The sequence below is a fragment of the Thunnus thynnus genome, chromosome 5, assembly GCF_963924715.1.
Source record: "Thunnus thynnus chromosome 5, fThuThy2.1, whole genome shotgun sequence".
Lineage (NCBI taxonomy): Eukaryota > Metazoa > Chordata > Actinopteri > Scombriformes > Scombridae > Thunnus > Thunnus thynnus.
The window spans coordinates 6969476-6991862 of record NC_089521.1 but is presented as its reverse complement, the minus strand read 5'-3'; the positions used below and the strand labels follow the sequence as shown (position 1 = coordinate 6991862).

General features: G+C 41.3%; 2 protein-coding genes across 3 annotated transcripts; both read left to right on the top strand.

Annotated features, from left to right (window-relative positions):
* Positions 1–3067: 3067 nt before the first annotated feature.
* Positions 3068–4242, top strand: LOC137183798 (parathyroid hormone-like). The gene is made up of 2 exons (XM_067591095.1): positions 3068–3237; positions 3411–4242. The coding sequence occupies exons 1-2, from the start codon at positions 3149–3151 to the stop codon at positions 3661–3663; spliced, it is 342 nt and encodes a 113-aa protein (XP_067447196.1). The 5' UTR covers positions 3068–3148; the 3' UTR covers positions 3664–4242.
* Positions 4243–4495: 253 nt separating this feature from the next.
* On the top strand, positions 4496–21549 carry LOC137182596 (BTB/POZ domain-containing protein 10-like). 2 transcript variants are annotated; one of them, XM_067588923.1, is made up of 8 exons: positions 4496–4684; positions 13254–13537; positions 13740–14061; positions 15071–15173; positions 16389–16509; positions 18007–18204; positions 19335–19445; positions 20064–21549. In XM_067588923.1, exons 2-8 carry the CDS (start codon positions 13324–13326, stop codon positions 20591–20593), a joined length of 1599 nt encoding a protein of 532 aa, XP_067445024.1. In that variant the 5' UTR covers positions 4496–4684; positions 13254–13323; the 3' UTR covers positions 20594–21549. The 2 variants fall into 2 exon arrangements, with proteins under 2 accessions (XP_067445024.1, XP_067445023.1); XM_067588922.1 differs by lacking the exon at positions 4496–4684 and adding an exon at positions 7236–7509.
* Positions 21550–22387: the final 838 nt, after the last annotated feature.

Here is a 22387-nt window from a genome sequence, read left to right as displayed (position 1 = left end):
GACTTTGACTTGAAATCTGCCTTGTTGTATTCCCACGCACCTTGTTGCCTTTGCATGCCATAGGTAACATGCTACACATTGAGGCAGCATGAGGTAATGAGGATGACAAGGTTTAGGATCCTAACCTAAGGTCAAAGGTCAATATGTTCAGCGGGTGTCATCTAAACAGGCCGTGGCCACCGTAGTCCGTAATAGTATCACGGGAAAGCAAGTGTCTCTTAAAGGCCCCACCGATAACCATAAATCTTGTAAAGCTGGTATGTAAACAACTTTAATCACTGACCACTTGAGCCGTGTGTTTATGTATTAACAGGTGCAATGTGACATCAGAAGATAATCAGTATTGGTTTTTGATTACTTTGATGCTTTCATATCATGCTAAAACTTTGATGGCTGATTCACAGCTGCAAAATGCTAAAATATAAGATTTCACAAGTAAACCCAAAGCACCAACTCTTCTTTTTTTAAAAATATATCCATATTTACATGCCCTACTAAAATGTTAGAGGAGCTTCTGTCATCCTCTCTGCCTAGATGAAACTAAAAGTTACTTATAAATCATTGAGCTGCATAGCAGGTTTTAACACTAAGCCCACGAGGGTGATGATCAATATGTTTGGACCTGTAAGAGATACACACTACAGAAAAGGTCGTGCTTGAGCTTTAAAGTCCTTAGGTTAACCAATATTCTTAGGTAAAATAACACGTGTACCTCCCTGGTGGTCTTCATTATGAGATACATCATTCAACAACTGCAGCTCATTTTCAACATCTATAAACTTCAAATTGGTTATAATACAGATTAAGGGGTCTGGTGTTAACAGAGCCTCTATGTCATGACATAGCCATTCCCAGCTCTTGCCACATTTAGAAAACTCATACCCTCGTGGTTACCTAATGTGTGGTGTGTGCGACCATAATAAGTAGTAGGGGGCTTCTCTCCAGCGTGAGCTGTTTGGTGTCATGGATCCATCACCCTTGAGACACCTGTGGCTGAAAACAAGGGAGGGGGGAGTTAATAAATAGTAAATAGTGGAGATGATGACCACAATTGCCTGTAGGAGGCTTTTACCAACATGTGGTTAGTTAACCATTTCATATGTGATTGAATGACATTTACATGTTTGTGTCCTCCCTGAGAGACACACAGTGTTGTATGCCACACATGACCTCTTTGAAGATTACAAAATAGACCCAGAGACCTAAAAGATCATTCATACACTTGTAAAGAAAATGCATAATACAAGACAACCACATTCCCCAAGGAGTCAGAGATCATTTTCTAAAAGTTTGAAAAGTAGCAGAAACCACTTTCACCAGTTAAAAGTTTTAAATGTGTCTTATTGTATTGAATGTAATTAATAGGCTGGATTTTTCACTAAAACTATTAATTGTGACTTCACTGAAATCACAAATCACAAAAACAAAATTTTCCACATCCTACTTGTAGTATGTAGCACCGCATATATCGTGGGTTTTATTTACTCCTGACACATCACCATCCAAATGCAACTGGAGTGCAATTTAATGCTCTAAGCATTGAAAATACCATTTGAAAACTCGACAGCAAGCAAGTTTTCACAATAGTCTTGTGCTTGTTCTTTGTCACTATAAAAACAGTAGTTGCCAGTGGCTACAGTTTGCTGCAGTTTGCTGTGATCCGTGGCATCGGATCGGTGCATAGATTCACGTACTCGCCCGTACCTGATCCAGCATTTCAGGCAGTATCGGAGTCATTACTGAAACTGGTATTGGAACAACATACTGTATGCGCTTATGTAAAACGACCCTTTATGTTTGCTCATTGCAACAAGCACTGCACTTGAATAAAAAATATATTCTCCAGATGTTCAGACACGCACAGCATGCACACACACACACCACTCATGATGAAGACAGTGACGGCAACGGCATCACCCACTGACTCACCTCCTGAACTCCCGCTTACTCTTTGATTCAGGATGTTTTCTCTGACGTCAGGACAGTGTAAAAGATCTTTTTTGGGAGGCAAACTCATTAAAACAACGTTAATTCTTGAGTAAAGTGCCTATGTAACCAGGGAGACTTGCTAATGGTCAATGAGAGTCATAAATCCATCCAAATGTTGGCGCTATTGTTGTGAGGCAGGCTGGGAGTCAGATAAAAAAAAAGGTCACATCAGATGTGGACTAATAGATCTGGCCAGTCCACGGAGATTGAGGAAAAAAATAAAAGAGAAGCATGCAAAATTGAAAATGTGGAGGGGAAGTTCTGAAGAAAAAAAAAAAAAGAAAGTCCTTGGGAAAGTGAAGTTTTGGGCTTAAGAAATAGAGTTGCTCATTTATTGGGTTACCTAAGTGCTGATCTGTTGAAACATTGTACCATAGGTGGAACAAAATGTCACTAGACACTGATAGACTAGACAGAAATATTAAAGAACGGAAAGATTTTGTCAGTGAAATGCTGGCGTTCTCACAAAGGTTTGGTGCATGTGTGTGTGTGTGTGTGTGTGTGTGTGTGTGTGTGTTTGCCTGTGGGGTGGGTGTTAGGGTATTTGGGTTCAGCATGCAAAGCCATTAGTTTGGTCTGGTATGAGGATGGTGAAAGCCTGAAGCTCAGAGGAGGTGTTGTCATTCCTGTCCTGCCCCCACCAGTGGCTGGAGGTGTGACATCAACAGCAATAATGAAGGCAGCTCATCAATGGCTGGGCCCAAGGGCTATAAAAGGAACTTGGGAGTCCGGTGCTTATCATAACTGATAGGAGCAGTCCACCAAACCAGACTTAACTTTATTATACTGCTACAAAACTTTTACTTTTATCAGACTGTGGATAAGACACCACCAGAGGTATGTTCTCATTGTATCTCATTCTACCTTATAGTCAGGGATGTAGAGGAGGCTAAACACACCTAAACTCAAGTTAATTCCTTTTATTTCTTTTAATTAAATATTTTTTGGCTGATATTATTTGTGTATTGAATAAAGATAATATAGGGGGGAAAAGAACACACACTTAAATCTGAATTGACTGTGGTCAAAAATTACCCAATAACTCAATGGTCAGACATTTAAATCCAGTGAATTATTTCCTAGATTGTCCTTTTTCTGAAAGCTTTGTAAATTTACAGGAAAGCATTTTTTTCCATTTTAACAGGTCGTCAAGGTCATCATGCGAAGTCAGGATTGTACAATCGTGTTCTTTTCACTCTGCATTTTGGGCCTACACCTCTCCACTGTCTGCGAAGGGCGCCCGATGAGGTAAATCCCCTTCCTATCTCAAAACAATTACAAGATCACTGTCTTTAATCAACTCCCCATCTTATCAACATATCCTGTATTTGTAATGTTGAATAATTATGACATCATATAGGCCTATATATATGAAGATTATATAGCCCTTTAATAAATGTATTTCATGGTCCCTTGTATAGAAAAAGGACGGTGAGTGAGGTCCAGCTCATGCACAACCTGGGGCAGCACAAGCAGATGCAGGAGCGCCGGGAGTGGCTGCAGATGAGGCTCCGGGGCATCCACACCGCCGCGGCCCGGGCCAGCGGGGAGGCGGGCCGGACGAGGAGGAGGCTGCTTCCCGAGGAGCTGCCCGACCTGAGCGACTTGACCCCGGAGGAGATCCAGTACGCTCTAAACCTGCTGGAGAAGCTCCTCAACTCCAAACAGTCGTGATTTTGGTGGATTGCGTTTGACAGTCGCAGCTGTCCGGCAACATTTCCAGCGTCATAGAATTTTAGGCTACTTTCTATTTTTATAATTTTGTTTGAAGATGACTGAATGTGTCTTTTATTAGAATGTACTTTCATTTGATTTTATTTATATGTTCATTTTATTTATTTCATTTATTTATGAAATGTATATGATATTTATGAAACGGATAAGGGAGACATTGAGTTTCCCTGTTATGTTAGCACTTTTATTTAAAAGGTGGTGTTGTAAACCACTTGTAAAGTTATTTACTTCAACAAACCGAAGGAGATAGAGTTGGACCAACAATGTTATTTATAATCGGAAAATGCCCTTTTCAACGGGCATTCCTATACTTCAAATAGGCCTAATTTTCTTCTGTCTGACTTCATACAGTATGTTATAGGCTATATACTGTGTATGTGTATGTATATTTATATGTACTGTATATGCTAATTATTTTTACTTGAAGTTTGACTATAAAACGTCAAAAGGGATATCTATAGTTAGGCTTAATAATAGGCTATGCACTTCAACAACATAGAAATAAACAGTATATTTTTATATGTATGTTTAACTTGCCTGTAGCCTGTAAAACCTACAGTTATATTTTTATAAGCAGGCTGGGCATGTATACTATCAATAAATTAAAAAACAAACAAACAATCAAACTGCTTTTGGTGGTTATGTTGGTCTATTCTTCTCGTTGGAAAAACAGAAGCAGGTGTGTGTGTGTGTGTGTGTGTGTGTGTGTGTGTGTCATTATACATCCATGGTGTGTGTGCGGAACGAGGAACGTGGAACGTGAGGTTTTCTCGCGATATGTTTCACGTGACCTCCGCTTTCCCTACCAAAACAAAGGCTCCACAGCCAAGTGAAGTCCATGTACAAGCTACATGTTTCTACGGAAACTCTTGTTTTTGCGTTCTACGCTTCCTGGTTGATTGTACCACCGCACCGTTTCAGCAGCCGAACAAGACGTCAAATCGGAATGTAACGCGAGGAGGTAAAAAAAGTTCAAACTCTTGTTTAGCTAGCTAACGTTAGCCGCCTAACGGCTGGCGAGGTGTTTAGCGGTTTACGCTAATTTAACAAGCTAACCAAAAGGTCTCAAATCCTCTTAGGTCGCTCTAAAGTCTCTATAAAACAAAATGTAGAGCAACCTCCTACTTTTTACATCGTTGTCAAGTTCATAGACAATCTCGTTGTAAAAGCTAGAGCGGCAGTAGTGCTTTCAACAGTAGCAGAGAAGAGAATTGAAGATATATGTGTCAGCATAACGTCAGTTCCTTGAGTGCTCTCACCAGCATGAAATAACGTTAACATTATATAGGTTATGTTTGGTTTAAAAGGTAGTGGAAGCTCATATTGTTAACGTTACACTAACGGTAGTCTAATGACACCAAATGTGGCTGTAACGTTAGTTTATCTAGTATGAGAAACCAACATAAGAGAAGTTCTTTAGCGTTAGATGTATTTCCTTTTCCACCGTATGTAGCTAACTAGCCTAGTGATAGATGTATAGATTTAGACTTTAACCTAAAGACAGTAACAGCCTGATGACTACAAGTGGTCACAGTTTGACCACCCTTTGTAACGTTCATCTTCCTTACTGACTGTCTGCAAAACATGTTTCAAATCAAAAGTCAGTATGGACTTAAAGGAATATGTATGTTTAAAAAAAAACAAGGGCTAGGGAAAATATAAAGATAGAAACAAATATAAATATAACTGTTAAAGGGTTCAATTTATGGAATGACTGTGACAGTGAATTTAACATGTGTTGTATACTTGTAAAATGTTCAAAAATAACAGTAAACAAATAGAAAACTGAGGTATGAACATAATGGTGAATTAAATGTTTAACTTTGTACTTTGGGACTATTTTAGTTTTTCGTAGGGGGTAAAATGGTCGTATAATAAGCTAAAGCTTCAGCCTACACCTTTTTGGTCAATAATGTTTCCATCTTTGTTTGTTTGATATAATTTGTTATGATTTGAATATGTCCATACTCTTGTATCACTGTTAAAATAAGGAAAAATAAAAGTAAAATGTATAAATAAATTAATTTTTAAAAAAAAAGAACTTGTAGGAACACCCATACAAATATCATTATATTCTACAAAACACTGAGAAAAGTTAATGTAAACAGTCTTCAGTTGTCATTTTTCATAAATTGGTCTTTTGATGTTCACGCTGTGACTTTATTTTTGGAAGTTGTTTGATGAATGGATGTAACTTATTTTTAATTTATTACCAAGATTCATAAAAAGCATTCAGAAGTTGAGCTCAGATCACTTTAACTGAATCACCCTGGAGGATTTGATAGGACACCCATCATATCATAGAGCAACACTTGAGCCTCTGTGGTCCGGTGGACAGATAGAGTAGTCAGGAGATTGGTGTTATAGTACAGACAGATGCTCCTATGGTTAATCCCACTCTGTGTGCATTATCTGACTGCCTGGTGACCATAACTCCTATAAAGCTATGGTAAAGCCGGAGGTGACCCATTGGTGATTCCATCTGGATCATGAAATGTAGTTCAGAGTGGCAAAAATGGATCATTACACTTTGGATGGTCATAGAGGTAGTAAATAAACTTTGAGTCAACAAGGGAAATGATTGTGTTTGTCTGTCTGTCTTACTGTACTCTTAAGTCATTACAGAATGTAATCTTAGTGCATGATAGCGATATTTATTTAGTTATTTAAGCAGTTCTTATATCTCAGCCTTGCACAGTTATGTATTATGTCTCATCTTGTTGTGTAAAGGAGTCCCCTGGTGTCATGAAGGTGACATTGCCTGCAGTTCCTCTTGTGGGACACAACAGTTCTGAGTTTACGAGAGCCTTTAAAATGATTGGTTCATGTAGTTTGTCTTGTGACTATGAAGTTGTGTTATAAAATGACGGCATATTGCATTTTACATTTTACAATTGCAATCTTGATGCTGAGATAAGGGGAACATGTGAGAAATGAGGAATATCCTGAAGAGATTTTTAGTTCGTCTCTGATTAGTAGTCATACCACCTACTAATATATTTATCATGTATTTCCATAATACACTCATTGCAGTTTTTTATACACTTGTTCTTCGACAAGACGGGTTAAATTGACCTGGACAGTCATGCAGACAGAGCAGTAAAGTGCCTGTTTGATGCTGCTTTCAAATGAGATTGGAAATCTTATAATTAAGTGATCAGTGTGGGCCTATTTGAAAACAACAGCCCAATAGATATCTTTGGAAGAGTTGGTATTTTTTACGCAACACCATTTCCTGGCACAACCCGTTGTGGATTATGGATGAGACGTAATTGAAATGGGGGGATACTGCAGTAGTTTCATAACTTTTTGCCAAATTCAACGTTTAAAACGGGTCCTGGAATAAATTACGCTGTATACATCTTTTAGCTCATCCGTTTCGTTGTCATTAAGGGTCTACGTCGACGCACTTGTAGTACATGGAGTGCTCAGAAGTGGGAGCTTACGAGGAGCACGTGAAGGCAGCATCGCTCTGATTCAGTCAAGCACGCGGCCATTCACAGTTTAAGGTCCCTCCGGTGACTCTGAATGACTAGCTGGTGCGCATCCCCCTCGCCTTGTAGACACCTTTAAAGCTTTGGGTAGAGACGGTGGATTTTACTAGCGAGTTGAGGTCCGGGTTGAGTGTGTGAAACGATGCTGATGAAGTTGGAAAGTAATGAGCGAGGATGCTGAAGCTGCCGGCAAGCCCGCTTTGTTCGGAGGAGCGCAAGGCTTTTGTGCCGCTGTCATCCCGCAGCTCATCCCCTGCTGCTTTGTCTTCACTTGGCCCGCTGATACCGACCGGTAGGTGCACGTCCGCTTTTCAAAGAGCCGAGGTTTTAGCTTGGTCATTGTATGAAACATACACGCTGTTGGTACTTAGTTCTTGGTATCGTTTTCCAGTAATTAAAAGCTTTGTTATAATAGCCCAGGAAGAAAATCACTGACTGTATTATCCGTGATGGAACTCTGATTCGGACTCTGGTACTCAGTAGTGAGTAAATAGTGATCTTATGATATTTAATCGTAATATTTTATGTTCTATGATATGAGAAATTACTATTTTATTCACAGAGAGCATTTTACATTTTTTTCTTTGATTCGCATTATTTCTTTATAGTAGGGATGACCATTCAATTGATCATCGTAGAGGGGTATTTCCCCTTTTAATGCTTTTTTTAGCGTCTTTTTGCTGGATTTCAGCCCAGACTGCTGCACAGAGCAGCTTCTCTGCCTTTGCCATCAGTGTGTCGGTGTCAGCAGCCCCTAAATAATAGATGGGACCCTCACCCCTTGGGGCTCTGCACCTCATGCTTTTAATAGACTGCCAGGACACCTTGCATCTTTGTTTGAGTTATTGTATGTCAGATGGGTGATGGTGAACTTGACTTGTATTTAACAGATTAAAGCTACACCCAGGGCTTCTGTAAGTGTTATAGGCCGTTGACCTATTCAGCACAAGAAAAGGAAAATCGTGATATCAGGAGAGGTGGTTCCAAGTAACAGGAAATTGGGCAAATGAAATGTTAGCCCCCCCACCCCACCCCTCCTTTTTCTTCCTACCCATGTGAAATCTTGGCTGCTGTAGATTTGCATTGCCGAGTGAAAGATGAGAGGAGCTGCCTGCCCTGAGTGAAATATTGCCTCCTCAGTTCCTTTGTTCCCTTTACACCGCTGGTCAGGCCACTGGCTGTCTGCCTGTTTGGCTGGAAAACCTTACTTTTGTTTTTATTATCTCATTCCTGCCAAGCATTAAAATCTCATTGGAGATAAAACGTGCATTTATGCTGTGTCAGGCACCAATCCATGATGGACACAAGTGTAAATACACATAACATATTGCAATCGGTCATCTCTAGATCGCATAATTGTGGCCGTTTTGAAAGAGGAGACATCATTGTTTTTGACAATAACCATGTGGTGCACAATGAAATAGCTCTCACTGATGTTCTATGCCTTTCTGTACATAGCCTTGAATGCTGTTCTTCCACATTTTAAGTGATAAGTAGTGTCTAAAATAGGCTGAGGGACGTTTTCTTGTCTGTGTCAGTCGGTTCACCTGAACACACTGAAGGAGAAGTCTGTGTGTGTGCACATTTCTTTTTTTCCTCAGCTACTATGGTGACCCCTGTCTTCAAGGACATTTATAGCTTCTGCAGCTACACTGTGAAGTTGACATGTTATAAACAGAAAAAGGAAATGCTCATAGTTTAATCTGAAATTTTACCCTATGAGTGATATTAAAATGTAAATGTTAAGACGCACCATATGGATTGTTTTTCTTTACATTTTTAAATTTGACACATTATATCCTTTGTAAATGTGTTTTAACATCCTTTGTCTTCATATAAGATTTGTGTGAATGTCATGTGTATAAGATATAGTCTCAAGCATCACAATACCAATGGGGCACCATCAAACAAAAATGAATGTGTGACCTTGAGTGGGTGAAGCTCAGGCGTAATTCAAGGTGATGCGCAGTCCTCCCACTGTGTTGATAATTTTATTGTCATCTGTTAACTGCCCCTGCTACATATTGGTCTGCTCTGTCTGGGTATACCCCAACCAGACAGTGAGCCAATTAGCCACTCAATCAGTCTGTTAGTCAGCCGGCCAGTCAGTCCTCCCAGCAGCTAGCTGGCCATCCAGCATGTTGAGATGTCAGCCAGTGTCCAGGGAGGTTTCTCACATTACCAGCCTTTGAAGCTCTGCTAAAACACACAATGTCTTTTCACTGGACATGGTGCATGGAAACAAAAGACCAAAGGTTACGCACTTGAGTTATTTTACTTGTAGTATGACAGTATATAAAAACTACATGTCAAATCTGCATCAGAGCTAGTACTTAACGTGTTAGTAGTTTATGGGTATCCAGTGTGTGCAGAGTACAAGGCAGTACTCCGACTCTTTGCACATCACTAACTCCATTTTTATAAAATAATAAAAGGAAGTCTCTCTCTTTCTCCCTGTCCCTCCACCCCTCCTTGCTCCCATTTTCCATCTCTCTGGTGCCATCGCCTACAGTAGCTGGTCATCATCATATTTCATAACTGCTCCTCTCAAGAGAGCAAGACTCTCTTCATTACTGAGACCTGGATGTGTTTCTGCCTTATAAGCTCAACACTATTGATCAGATAGCCTGCCAAATTGTCGCAGTGGAGGTGAAATGGATACACTTATCAACATATAATGGTATAATAATGGAATTATAAATGGCTTGGTATTATCTTCTTTCTTATATCAGTAGCACAACCTTTAGTATCTGATGATCCAGTTTTTTTTTCTCTCTTAAACAAGCTGTTTAATCAATATTTTACATAAGCAATGGATCACACGACTACTTACATGTTAAAAGAGGTGCTTGTAATGATGAACTCACAGAGAATTAGCAACTGACTCTTATTTTTGTTTTTGGCTTTTCAGCCCACAACTTTATTGATTTGGTTCAATCGCTGTACTCATCAGACCTGTTTTCAGACGCAGCAGCTGTTCTCAGCGAAAGAGCTCTAAAAACTCATTATACCTCTACCTGCCCAGAACCAGAGCAGACAGATAAAGTGATCAACTAGCTGGTGAACATAGTGCAGCATTTTCGCAGCTAAAGAGCCTGATATTTCTCTCAAGTGTTGGTGGAGATGAAAGACCGTTAAAAGTGGAGTGAATGTCGGACTTAACGTTCATTTGGTGGACGGAGAATGTATCTGCAGGTTGTGTAAATCTGTAAGCGTTTGCTATCAATTTTGCCATGTCAGTTTAAAAGATGATAATATGTCAACGTTGATTTAACAGATTGTTTCTTTTGTCCCCAAGTGTAAAAAAAAATCAGTAATTGCAGCTATAGCCTAGTTTTTTTGTTTTGTTTTGTTTTTTACATAAATGTGTCACTGAGTGGTGTCATTTTTTACAATCCAATCCAGTGTTTTGGCCAGTAAATGACCAATGTTGATACCAGTATTGGATTGGTATTACTAGTTCAAATACTGGTAGACATTTGTTCTGGTTTTGTGGTTGTTCAATCTATAAACATCAAAGTATGATGACCTTTTAAAAACCCACAAATAATAAGCAACACACATACAACCACACCCAAACAAGTCTACCATCTTCATCTCCTCTCTCATGTCCAAATCTCTTTATATCATAATCTTTCATTTACATATTTCAAATTGGACATTTCTAACTCTACTTTATTGCTGTCAAATGCAACTAGCATAACATACTGCACCTTTGCATTAATACATTACAACCTTGCCTGTGGCCACTTTGACTTACTGTCATGTCATTTATAGTAGCCTGAATCATGCATTGTATTTAAAGAAGTAATAGAACTGAAAGTGTCTGATTTTAGTCAATAATTACTTTTCTAGTTTTTCTAGAGTTCAAATCATTTTTTGAACGGTCCTCATAGCGTGCATGTATGTGTATTAATGCATGCACAGAATCGATGTGTGTGTTTATGTGTTTAAGTCTTTTCTGAAATGGTGGGCAGGCATAATAACAACAGCTCTCTCAGGGCTGCTCGTCGGTCTTTGGAAAAACACAGCGAACCGAACCAGGAAGCATCACTCACTCTGACTTCTTCCTACCTATCAGTCAAAAATCTCTGAAAAAAAACAGCCCGTGGAGCAAGCAAACATTTGATGTCATTTCTGTTTGTTGTCCTGTACTTAAGTGAGTTCCGCTCACTCGGATTGTTTCACATGGATACACTCTCTAATGGATGTCGAGGCGCTGTGTGTCTGTAGCTGCGAGCTGAGGATTGGTGGTGGTGGTTTGGTGTGAGTCTTGTTTCTGCAGCACTCAGCTCCAGGAGGAGTTCACATGAGTTGACTGCAGATTTTGTACAGGCTCTCTTCTCGTTCCACAGCTCAGCACGCAAAAAACAAACCCTTTACCCCCTGAGCAATTTGTGTGTGTATGTGTGAGTGTGTGTGTGAGTGGATGTGCTTAGAAAGGATCTAATCTGTGCACCAAGTAATCTATCTCATCATTCCATGAATTCATGCATCAGTGCTTTGGTTTCTGTATGATTAGTAGTGTCATCCCACTTGGACTTGAAGTTGAAGCTTTTATGACAGTTTTGAGTTCAGTCTTACCAAAGCGATACCACTGCAAACCATTCCAAATGTCACGGAGTATCATTATGTGATGTTCCCATTTGTTTATTTGTCTGATCATGTTGCTCTATCTTGGCACAGTCGGCTGAGTTTTGGTCTGAAAGCTTCAAAACGTGTCCAGCATTAGTTTCTTTATGTCGGCCACAGTAGATGAGGGGGGGGGGGGGTCCCACTATCTCCGGCGGCGTGTGTAGCAATTAAGTGGCTCACATTAGCTTGCTGTGACTTCTCATCTCGACTATTTCCATTGTAATGTTCACCCTTTGCGTGAGAAGATGTTCCCGCCTGCGGAACAGCAGCAAGCTTGAAATCTCTGCAATCCAGAGTAGAGCTGCAACAATTTATCGATTCATTGCCAACTATTGAATTAATCACGGACATTTTTGATAATTGTTTAATCATTTTGAGTCATCTTTTAAGAAAAAATGTGCAAATTCTCTGATTCCAGCTTCTCAAATGTGAATTTAGTCTTCTATGATAGTAAACTGACTCTCTGTGGGTTGTGGACTGTTTGTCAGGACAAAACAAAGCATTCCAGGGCGTCACCTTGGGCTGTGGGAAATAGTGATCGACATTTTTGACCATTTTCTGATATTTTACGGGCCAAATAACTTATTGATTAATTGAGAAAATAATCAACATATTAATCGATAATGAAAAAAATCATTAGTTGCAGCCCTCATCCAGAGTAGCTGCCAGTCCAAGCCTTTCTCTGTGTTCTCCATTCCATTAAGTCCTGTATTGATATACGGTATTTTCTTTGTGTTGCATGCATCTTAAGAAGAAAGAAACCTTTAGTTGAGGCACCATGTTCATGTGTCAGAAAGACAAATGTGGAATAACATCTAGTGCGGGGTCCTTTTTAGGTGTAAATTCAGTAGCTTGATAGGAATGGCGCCAAGATGTCTGACAGGTTGGCAGGTATATATCATCACTCCTCATACTAAGGAGAAAACCCACTGATAATGGAAAACATATGTTGAAGACATGGCAAATTATAAAAGATCCCAGCTCCAGTTGGCTTGTTGTTCATTGTATTTGCATGTTGACTAAGTCTGTTAAGTGATGAGATGACTTCCTAAGTTAAGGAAAAGGAATTATAGTTTACAGAACACATTTGGAACAACAAATATATGGAGGTGTTGCTATTGTGGTCATTATTTTACAACAGTGTTAAAATAGTCATAAATGAATGACATTGTAACATACCTCAGGGTCATCTCTTTACCTTACAAATACTCCGATTCAGTCAGATTAAATGGTGACCATCTGGTTGGTCTTCATCGGGGGAAGTCCACTTTGAACAAAACATCTGCCACAATATTCATCAAGGAAGTTGTGTTATCTGGCTGAGTTCAGTAGTTCAGCACAAATAAAATCATCCTCATCACTTCATTTCACTCTCTGTGTTTCCTTTAATCTCTCCACCAGTGACCGGCAGTGTGGTTTGTCAGTGTTGGACTGCAACCACCACCAGCAGCAGCAGCAGCAGGTCGGCACCATGAGTCTGTACGGGGCCGGTGCCAGTGGTGGTGCCAGTGGCGGGACGAGAGGAGGAGCAGGCGGAGGAGGTGGAGGAGGAGGAGGAGGAGGAGAACATCATCGGGAGCAACGGCGGCGCTCCAGCGACCGCTCACGTGACTCCTCCCATGAGAGAGGAGAGAGCCAGCTGACACCCTGCATCAGGAATGTCACATCCCCCACTCGGCAATATGGTGAGGAGAAAAGAACCGAGAACGGAATGATAATTAAAGAGTAACGACGTATTGATCAGTCCAGTTTTGCTTCACTTCACTGCTGTGAACATGGGCTTGAGTTCTAGTTGACTGATAATGTGATAATGGTGAAATGTAATTAGCAGGAACAAAGCCCAAGAGTCACTTCACTGGTGTTCACGTGTCCTCTTCTCCCCCACAGACCGTGAACGCGGCGACGGGGGCTCGTCCTCCAGATCCTCCAGTCCACGACCTCCCAGGGTTTCTCTTCCCTACCCCCACGTCGGAGGAGCTCTGATCGGGGGACACATACCTCGGTCACTAGGTCCTTTTGGAGGGGACCACCACCCCAAGATCCTGGGTCAAGGGCCTTGTGACATGATCTACGTGTATGACCTCAGCAGTAAAGAAGCTCATCGTAGCGGACTGCGAGTAGGAGAGAGAGTGACGCTCATCGTGGACAACACAAGATTTGTGGTGGATCCCGCCATCTTCACAGCTCAACCCAACACCATGTTGGGCAGGTAATGTTCCTCTTCACAAGCTGTTTCAGCTCAGAGTTTAAAATCACATCGGCCATGTTTCACTTTGACTTCTTTGGGTTATGAGTCCCGCATATTGATCCCTCCCTAAAAACACAGAAAGATATACAGGACTCATGAAGGAGCACCTTACAGTTCCCCTTAGATGCACCCTGAGTTACTGAGCCAGAAACCCGAGAGGCACCATCATGTCATTGAGTTAAATAGCTGTAATTTAATTAAATGATCAAAATTTAACATATAGTTTCATAAGAACATGGCAGTTGTGGGATCTTATTGGCTTCCTATCTGCAGTCTGAACAGCACAATTAAATACATCATCTCAAGAGTCTTGATTGTTCTCATAAAACTGTTTGCAGTATAAAATGATTTTTTTTAAAAAGCCTGGAGGAAAAGCAAGCTCACACAGCTTTCTTGGTATGGAGTGTTTAGAGTTTTTAAAGCATGCTGCTATGGACTGTAAGTGCTGCGACATCTGGGTAGCAGATACATATATAGCAGTATTATTTAGTCAGTGATTTACTCTTTGGATTTACTAAAGTGCATAAATATTCTGGATGCTCGTCACCTTTCATTCCATCCACCATCTGCCGTGCCCAGAAAGGAAAAGCTTTAACTGTATTTGTGCCGGAAGAACAGCGCCCTCCTCGTTTCATGCCCCAAAGCTACCAACAGATTTCCTGTTAAAGCTGCTGGTCGCTCATACTGGAAGATGCAGCTCCGGAGCTGTTAATCCTTTCTACAATGATCAAGTCAAGAGTTTGTCTATAATGTTTTATCACATCAAAACAACAGCCCAATATCTGTATGTGGTAAACATACAAATGTGTGACTTGATGCTTAAAAATGTCTACATCACCTTTTATAATAGGCAATCACACCTGCTGTTGTGATTATTTTATTGAGAGAGCATGTTCACCATTTTCAATTTATTCTTATCATAAGTTGAAAACACTTTGTTTTTTTTTCCTCATCTGTTGTTTGTTTTCAGGATGTTTGGTTCTGGGCGGGACAACAACTTCACACGACCCAATGAAAAAGGAGAGTTCGAGGTGGCCGACGGCATCAGCTCCACTGTCTTCAGAGCCATTCTGGTGAGTCCTTATCTTTCTATCTTCCCCATGTTCTCTCATTCTCTCCATGCTTTCCCCTCTTCCCACTCTCCTACACCTTCTACTTTTTCTGTTTTTCTCTTTCTTCTTCCCTCTCCACCTCCTTTTCTCTCATCTTTGTGTCCTCCTTTTCTCCCCCTCTCTTCTGCAAGTTGAGAAACCTTCTGAAACAGATCTGTTATATTATATTCTCTCTCTGCCAGTCTCTCTCTCTCTATCCCTCCTTTTGTATAACACATGATCCGTCTCTCTCTCTCTCTCTGTTCTTCCTCCTCCGCTGCCAGTCTCCTCTTCCACCTTCCTCCCTCGGTTTCACTGGCTCATCATTCTCTTGCTGCATTTGTTGACGGGGTCAGTCAACTCAGTCTTATATAGAAGTCCTGCTGCTGTTTGGATTCTTCAGTTCGAGTAGCAGCAGCATCTTTACAACATCTCTGTCCTGAAAGGGTCTTAAAGAAGTATAGCCTTTAACATTTTCACCGTTTTGATGGATACATGATTAGCAGTGTCCAACATTTTTTTGTAAGGCACTGTACAATTCATTGATATGAAGTTGTGAGGACAGAATATACTGAAGGACTAATAATTGCTTGATTATGGTTCTGGCATAATGGAGTATAGCATGAGAAGGCACTAAAGAGAACCCAGGGAGACAGGAAAGTGAGAGAAGTAGAAAGACTAAAGAGGAAGGGAAGTGCAGCCTGAGCGTTGTGTCCTGTGAGTCCAGTCTCTCCTCCTCTGTTTCCATCACAGCCTGCAGTGTTTGAGTAGAAAACCCAGTATCTCATTTGACATGTTTTCTGCACAGAGACAGTGAGGGGACAGGAAGTGGAGCAGGGAGGGAAAGTGATGTTGTTAGCTTTTGCTTTCATCACCCATCGCTCTCCACCTCCTCCCTCCCCCTCCCCCTCCCCCTCCCTCCTCCCTCCTTCCTCTCAGACTCTCTTGCCTGTGACGTCGCTGGCTTTTACTTTCATCACCGCTCACTCTCCATCTCTCCCCCTCCTCTTCCTCATCCATCTCCCACTTTCTCTCTCTCTCTCTCTTTCTCTCTGTGCCGCTTGTGTGAGTGAAGCAGCATCAATAATGGCGTCTTGTTTTTCCTCCCCTGTTTGTGTGCGCGTGTGAACGCCCGCCGTTCTGCCCGTTTATTCATTTGTGTGTGTGTGTGTGTGTGCGCGCTGCTGAAAATGGCAGGATTACTACAAGTCGGGGATAATCCGCTGCCCTGACGGCGTTTCCATTCCCGAGCTGAGGGAGGCATGTGACTACCTCTGTATCTCCTTCAACTACAGCACCATCAAGTGCAGAGACCTCAGTGAGTACACACACTGTGTAGCCGTTGATTTACTGAACTGTGCCGAGCTGCGGAGCGATGTAGTTCCTGCTTTTGTTGACACACTAAGTGCGGTGAGTGGTGAGCACAGATCGTTTCATTGTTACTGTATTACTGCACTAGAGAGGGACAAAAATAGACTTCACTTGTTTTATTGTTATTAGCAAATATGGACATCACTGCTTACTGTGTGTGTGTCTAGACACAGCTTTATACATCATCACTGTGTATGTGTAGTAAATTACCTGATTGGTTCATTGAGGAAGCCTGACGTAGCTACGTTGATGCTGTGTGCTTGAATTCATATATGATGCACCTGTGACATCACACTGTGTCACTTTGTCACCTATATGCATGTGTGTGTTTGTGATATTTGTTATTGTGCATGCTGGTGCCTCTTGTGTATGTGTGTGTGTGTCTCTGAGTGTGTGGGAGGAGCAGCCTCAACTCACAGGCTCACTGTGTGTGTGTGTGTGTGTGAGGCTCTAAGTAGGTCATGATTAGCTGTGAGATTTAAAGCTTGTTATGCAGGCACAAAACCAACCAATGCAAGCAAGTCTCATTCTCATACCAATGGGATGTGTTGGTTTGTGGTTTTTAGTCATTAGTTCCTGTTTTTTGTGGTTAATTTCAGTATAATTGAAATGTATCTCTGTTCAGATTAGAGCCAGAGTATGGCAGCATGCATGAACTTTGTTTTTTGCTTCTATATATAAAGAAATTCCATTCAAGATAACACCCGTAACACAGTTATTATGTAAAATCAGCTCTATGCGGATACTCTTTATTGTAGTGGAGGTAGAAAACTCCTCATATCCATGAACTTTATGGAGACAAGCAGACTGTAGCTCTCAGCTGCTCTGAGTCACGATAATCAGCGTGTAAACAACAAAACAACCATTTTATTGATGTTTCTTGTCGTTCTTAAAGTCAGGGATCAATAATGAATGGTTCATGTTGGATTGTTGGTTCATTTAACTTGTTGTTCAGGAAAGAAACAATGTCAAGAAGTCGCTCTGCTAAAAACACCACAACAGCTGTACTGCTGTCTGCATTTAACACAAGTTTCTCATGTTGGTGGGTTGTTTACTTGCAGTACTTGAGATTTTTGTTCTCTTGTAGATATTGTTCCAGTTTTGTGTTATATTGTATCTCAAAACATAGTTTATGTGCATTTAGAGGTATAGAAAGGTGTTTATTCTTCTAACACGGCTCTTATTAGGTCTGTGACTAACATTTACTTTAATTATTGATTAATCTGATTCCTTTAAACTGATAATTGTTCAGATAATAAAATGTCAGAAAATAATCTTAATAGTAATATTCTCTCCACATGAATATAATGAAAGGAGTTTGAACTCATGTTAATACTAAGTGGAAGGTTTTCAGTTTGAAGTCTAATAGTCTGATTCTCTGTAGCAGCACATGACTTAATATTCTCAAACTTAAAATAGCTTCTCTCTGTTTGTCCCTCCTCAGGCGCCCTGATGCACGAGCTGTCTAACGACGGGGCCCGGCGTCAGTTTGAGTGTTACCTGGAGGAGATGGTGCTGCCGCTGATGGTGGCCAGCGCTCAGAGCGGCGAGAGGGAGTGCCACGTGGTGGTGCTGACCGACGACGACGTGGTGGACTGGGACGAAGAATACCCTCCACAGATGGGAGAGGAGTACTCGCAGAGTAAGATGCTGTTGTTTGAATTCCATAACTAAGCCGGTCGGGTAGCTGGGTCAGAACGCTCCAGTTACCAGGAAGCAGGTTAAGATGTCTCCTCCTGTGAAAAACAGGTTATTGTGACATGAGAACTTCAGAATGCTTCACACTTTGCTTTCAGAGTAGCTGATGTGATATTCTCTGAAGTGGTAAGACTCGAAGGTGTTTGTTACACACTGGTCTTCTGTCAGTTCTGACTTGTTATATAATATGTGTATATTTAATGTGTGTCAGTGTATCAGTGGTGAGGTTACATCTTTTGTGTACAGCTGTGTACGTTTTCAAGCAAATTTATTTTCCATGTTTTTATTATATATATTTTTTTATTTCTTATCATCACTAAATCCCATGAAAAGACTTCTTTATAACTTCTTTCATGAAGACATAATTTATATTATTACAACTTTACTCTCATCATTCATTATCCGTTCATGTGTGCTGACAGGAGGAGTTATAATTGTTGACAAATGGGGTTTCTGTATTTTGTTCGTTTGGCACCATCAGTACATTTTCTGACATTCCTAAAGCTCAGAATGTCCATCAACATGGTTTTTATATCCCTCAAACACTGACAACTCTCTCTGTTCATATATAGATACTTCTGGACATAAAGATACAAAATTACAGCATTTTTTTTTCAATTTTTTCATTAAAAGTCAGAGCATGTATAGTACTAATCACATGCTAAATGACTGTGTTTCTGAACCGCCTAAGTCAAGCCTACGTACACCACCATGCTGCTGGAAATACAAAAAACCCCCTAAATGTGTATTAATCCGCAGCTGGAAATAGTCCCCAACAAATGCACTATTTCATCCTTTTTGAGTAATATTTGCTACTAAGTACAGGACCCAGCTGTTGTAGGAAATGGTTTAGTTAAAAAAAAAATGAAACTACACATTTGTGAGGTGTTTTTAAAGATGAATGTCTTCAGTAGGAAGCAGCAGGCTCAGACACACGGTGCAGAGAAGTCAAAGTACAGAGAGAATGACTAGATCTAGAACACCATCAGCTTTATCCTTTAAGGCTAACTTGAGATCACTTTTTAAAGGTCAGGTGATGGTCAACGCTTTGAATGTTCCTCTTTTCCTCAACAGTCATCTACAGCACCAAACTGTACCGCTTCTTCAAGTACATAGAGAACAGAGACGTGGCCAAATCAGTGCTGAAGGACAGAGGACTGAAAAAGATCCGACTGGGAATAGAAGGTACAAAAACCAAATGTTTACTTTTTTATGCTGTCTCCAAAACCAAAAACAGTATTTACAGTCACAAAGCTGCAAGTAGTGGTTAGTGACATTTTACTGGAATTTCTGAAGTCAGGAGACTTGATATATTCTCTGGGGAAATAGTTATTTTATGAATAGGTCATTTTACAAGAATATAGCTCAGAGCACAATAATTTCACAACTTTCTATAGATGTTTGTCTTCAGCTGTTTGACTCCACAGTAGCCCGACTGTAAAGAAAACAGAGTCAGCCTTTTAGAGTCTCTCTGAGTGGCAAACACAATAAACAGAGAAGGAGGAACACTTGTAGGTCATGGAAGCAGCTTCACTTGTTTGTGAAAATACTGGAATTTTCCCTCAGGGCCACAGTGGGAAACCTTTACCAAGCTGTTAAATAGGATTTGGCATCGTTACGCGTCTACACACACAGAGTGATGTCAACACCCTGTAAAAGTCTTAATGGCTGAACCTGAGGCAAGACTTTCCACAACACCAGCTAAATGCTTTTTCTGCCCATGAAAAGTTTTGAATGAAACATCAGATCCAAGCAGCAGTTTCCTGTGAGTTTGTTCTGATGTTCCACCTTCTCCCTCACCAGGCTACCCGACTTACAAAGAGAAGGTGAAGCGGCGTCCTGGAGGTCGTCCGGAGGTCATCTACAACTATGTCCAGCGTCCTTTCATCCGCATGTCCTGGGAGAAGGAGGAGGGGAAGAGCCGCCACGTGGACTTCCAGTGCGTCAAGTCCAAGTCTACCACCAACCTGGCCGCGGCCGCCGCAGACATTCCCCAGGACCAGCTGGTGGTCATGCACCCACCGGGACCGCAGGTGGATGAGTTGGAAACTCCGCCGCAGCCGGGCGCCAGCGACCCCCACCAGCCAGCGCCGGGACCGGGACCAGAGAGCGCGGCTCTCCAGCTGGCGCAGGGCTACGAGGGCCCGAACCAGCAGGCTCAGCAGGCGCACGACGCCGTCAGCCTCCAGCAGGCACAGGACCTCCAGAGTCAAGCAGCACACAGCCTGGTCCACAGCAACCAGCAGCAGCACGGCAGCAGCAGCAGCAGCAGCTACACTCAGGCCACCTACCACTACGAGCCGGACCCAGACACACCGTCCCCCTCTGCATGAGACTGGCTGCACACTTAACCCCCCCCCCCCCCTCCCCCCCGAACTGCTGCGTCCACACTGCCAGCAACAAGGGCCTCCTTTACATCATTACATCGAGCTAAATTTATGTGAAGCATAGTGACAGTGAAGCACAGACTGACCTTCAACAGCCAATAAGCACACAACCTCTCTCAGCTGAAATTCAAGCACTTGTGGTCACTTGTTGCTTTCAGTGTGAACGCAGATTCATCCTCCTTCCCTGGACTTTTCCCTCCCCACAGTCTCCTCTTCCTTCTCCTCCTCCTCCTCCTCCTCCTCCTGTGTGGCAAAACACCACTTTGCCTTTTGTTGCACCTCTGCTGCAGCCTTTTCTCAGTCAGCAGCAGACACAGCGTCCAAACGAACGAGAAACTGTTCAGCAGCCGAGAACGGATAAAGCACATCAGCAGGCCTCCTCACCCACATCTGTCCACATAGTTTTTATTTATCTGACCAAAGCAGAGCTCAGTTTGCATCTGTATGCAGAGGAAAGTACTGTATTACATTATAAAGAAGTGTGTGTAAGAGCTGTGAGTGAGTGAGTGTGTGTGTGTGTGTGTGTGTGTGTTGCTGCTGGGATACCGTACCTCACTGGGGAAATGGATTTCAGTGCCTCTCGAGAGTCAGTCTTTATTCGGGGGGGCCGGCAAGTTAGATGTGAAGATTTTCCAGCTTACCTGAAGGCTTTGTTGAAAGTGTGTGTTTTGTTTTTGTTTTTTTTTTAAACATAAATGAGAATTTTTAAGGAAATATTCCACTCCTGTTGTGTTCACCAGTTCATTTGGTTCCCAGTTTGTGTCGAGTCCATGTTTCCATGTCTTGTTTGAGTCCTGACTGACACTGCACAGGTTTATCACTAACTGCTGTGAGCACACAGGATATCAGAAGAGATGCTGAACACAATGTTTTTTTTTTTTTAATAAATATTATTCACAACACCTTCCTGAGTCCCGATTGCTTCCTTGTTGAAATCCTTTTCTGCTTCGACTTCGCTGTGAATAGATTTGTGACTGTGACTATAAATCTAAATATTTTAAGAGCGGAGAGGTTAGAGGAATAATTAACTGAGACGGAGATGAAAAACGTCTCCTCACATCTGGCAGAAAGTCTCACCTAAAGAGGAACTTTTTCCGCAAGCAGACACAAGATTAAGATGTCAATAAATTGACATGTTGGACTATAGTGATGCTTTAGTTATTGATGCAAAACTGTTGTCTGACTAGTTTCCATACAGACAGTTTATCTGCCGCGTCTTTTATTCTGTTGCTTGGTGCAGATACAGATGTTTGCTCCGCTCATTTATTACTAAACACTACAGCAAGAATGAAGATCATTTAAAATGTTCTGAATACACACTGAGATGTTACCTAAAAAGCTTTTAAATACCTTAAAGAATGAGAAATATAGACCAACATTTGCAAAATTATGATTTTAATGACAGATTACTTAAGTAAAGAAGACTCAGCGTTCAGTAATTTGACACTTTTCAATTTGTATCAAAAAGGTATTGAGGTTAGAACTGTGTTGAAGGAAGTGAGCACAGATGACCTGACAGAAAATGTTTTCCTTCCATTTATTTTAATTTGAAATCCTAAATTAACTGAAACGTGTGCCAGATGTTACATTTCTCCTTTCAACAGTGACAGCTTGTAGTTTATCAGGCATCACTCTGATGGAAGTCTTGGTACTGATCACACATCTTGGAGCAGTGATTCGTAGTAAAATGGCTGGTGTGTGTGTGTGTGTGTGGGTGTATACACCCGGCTGATCTTATCT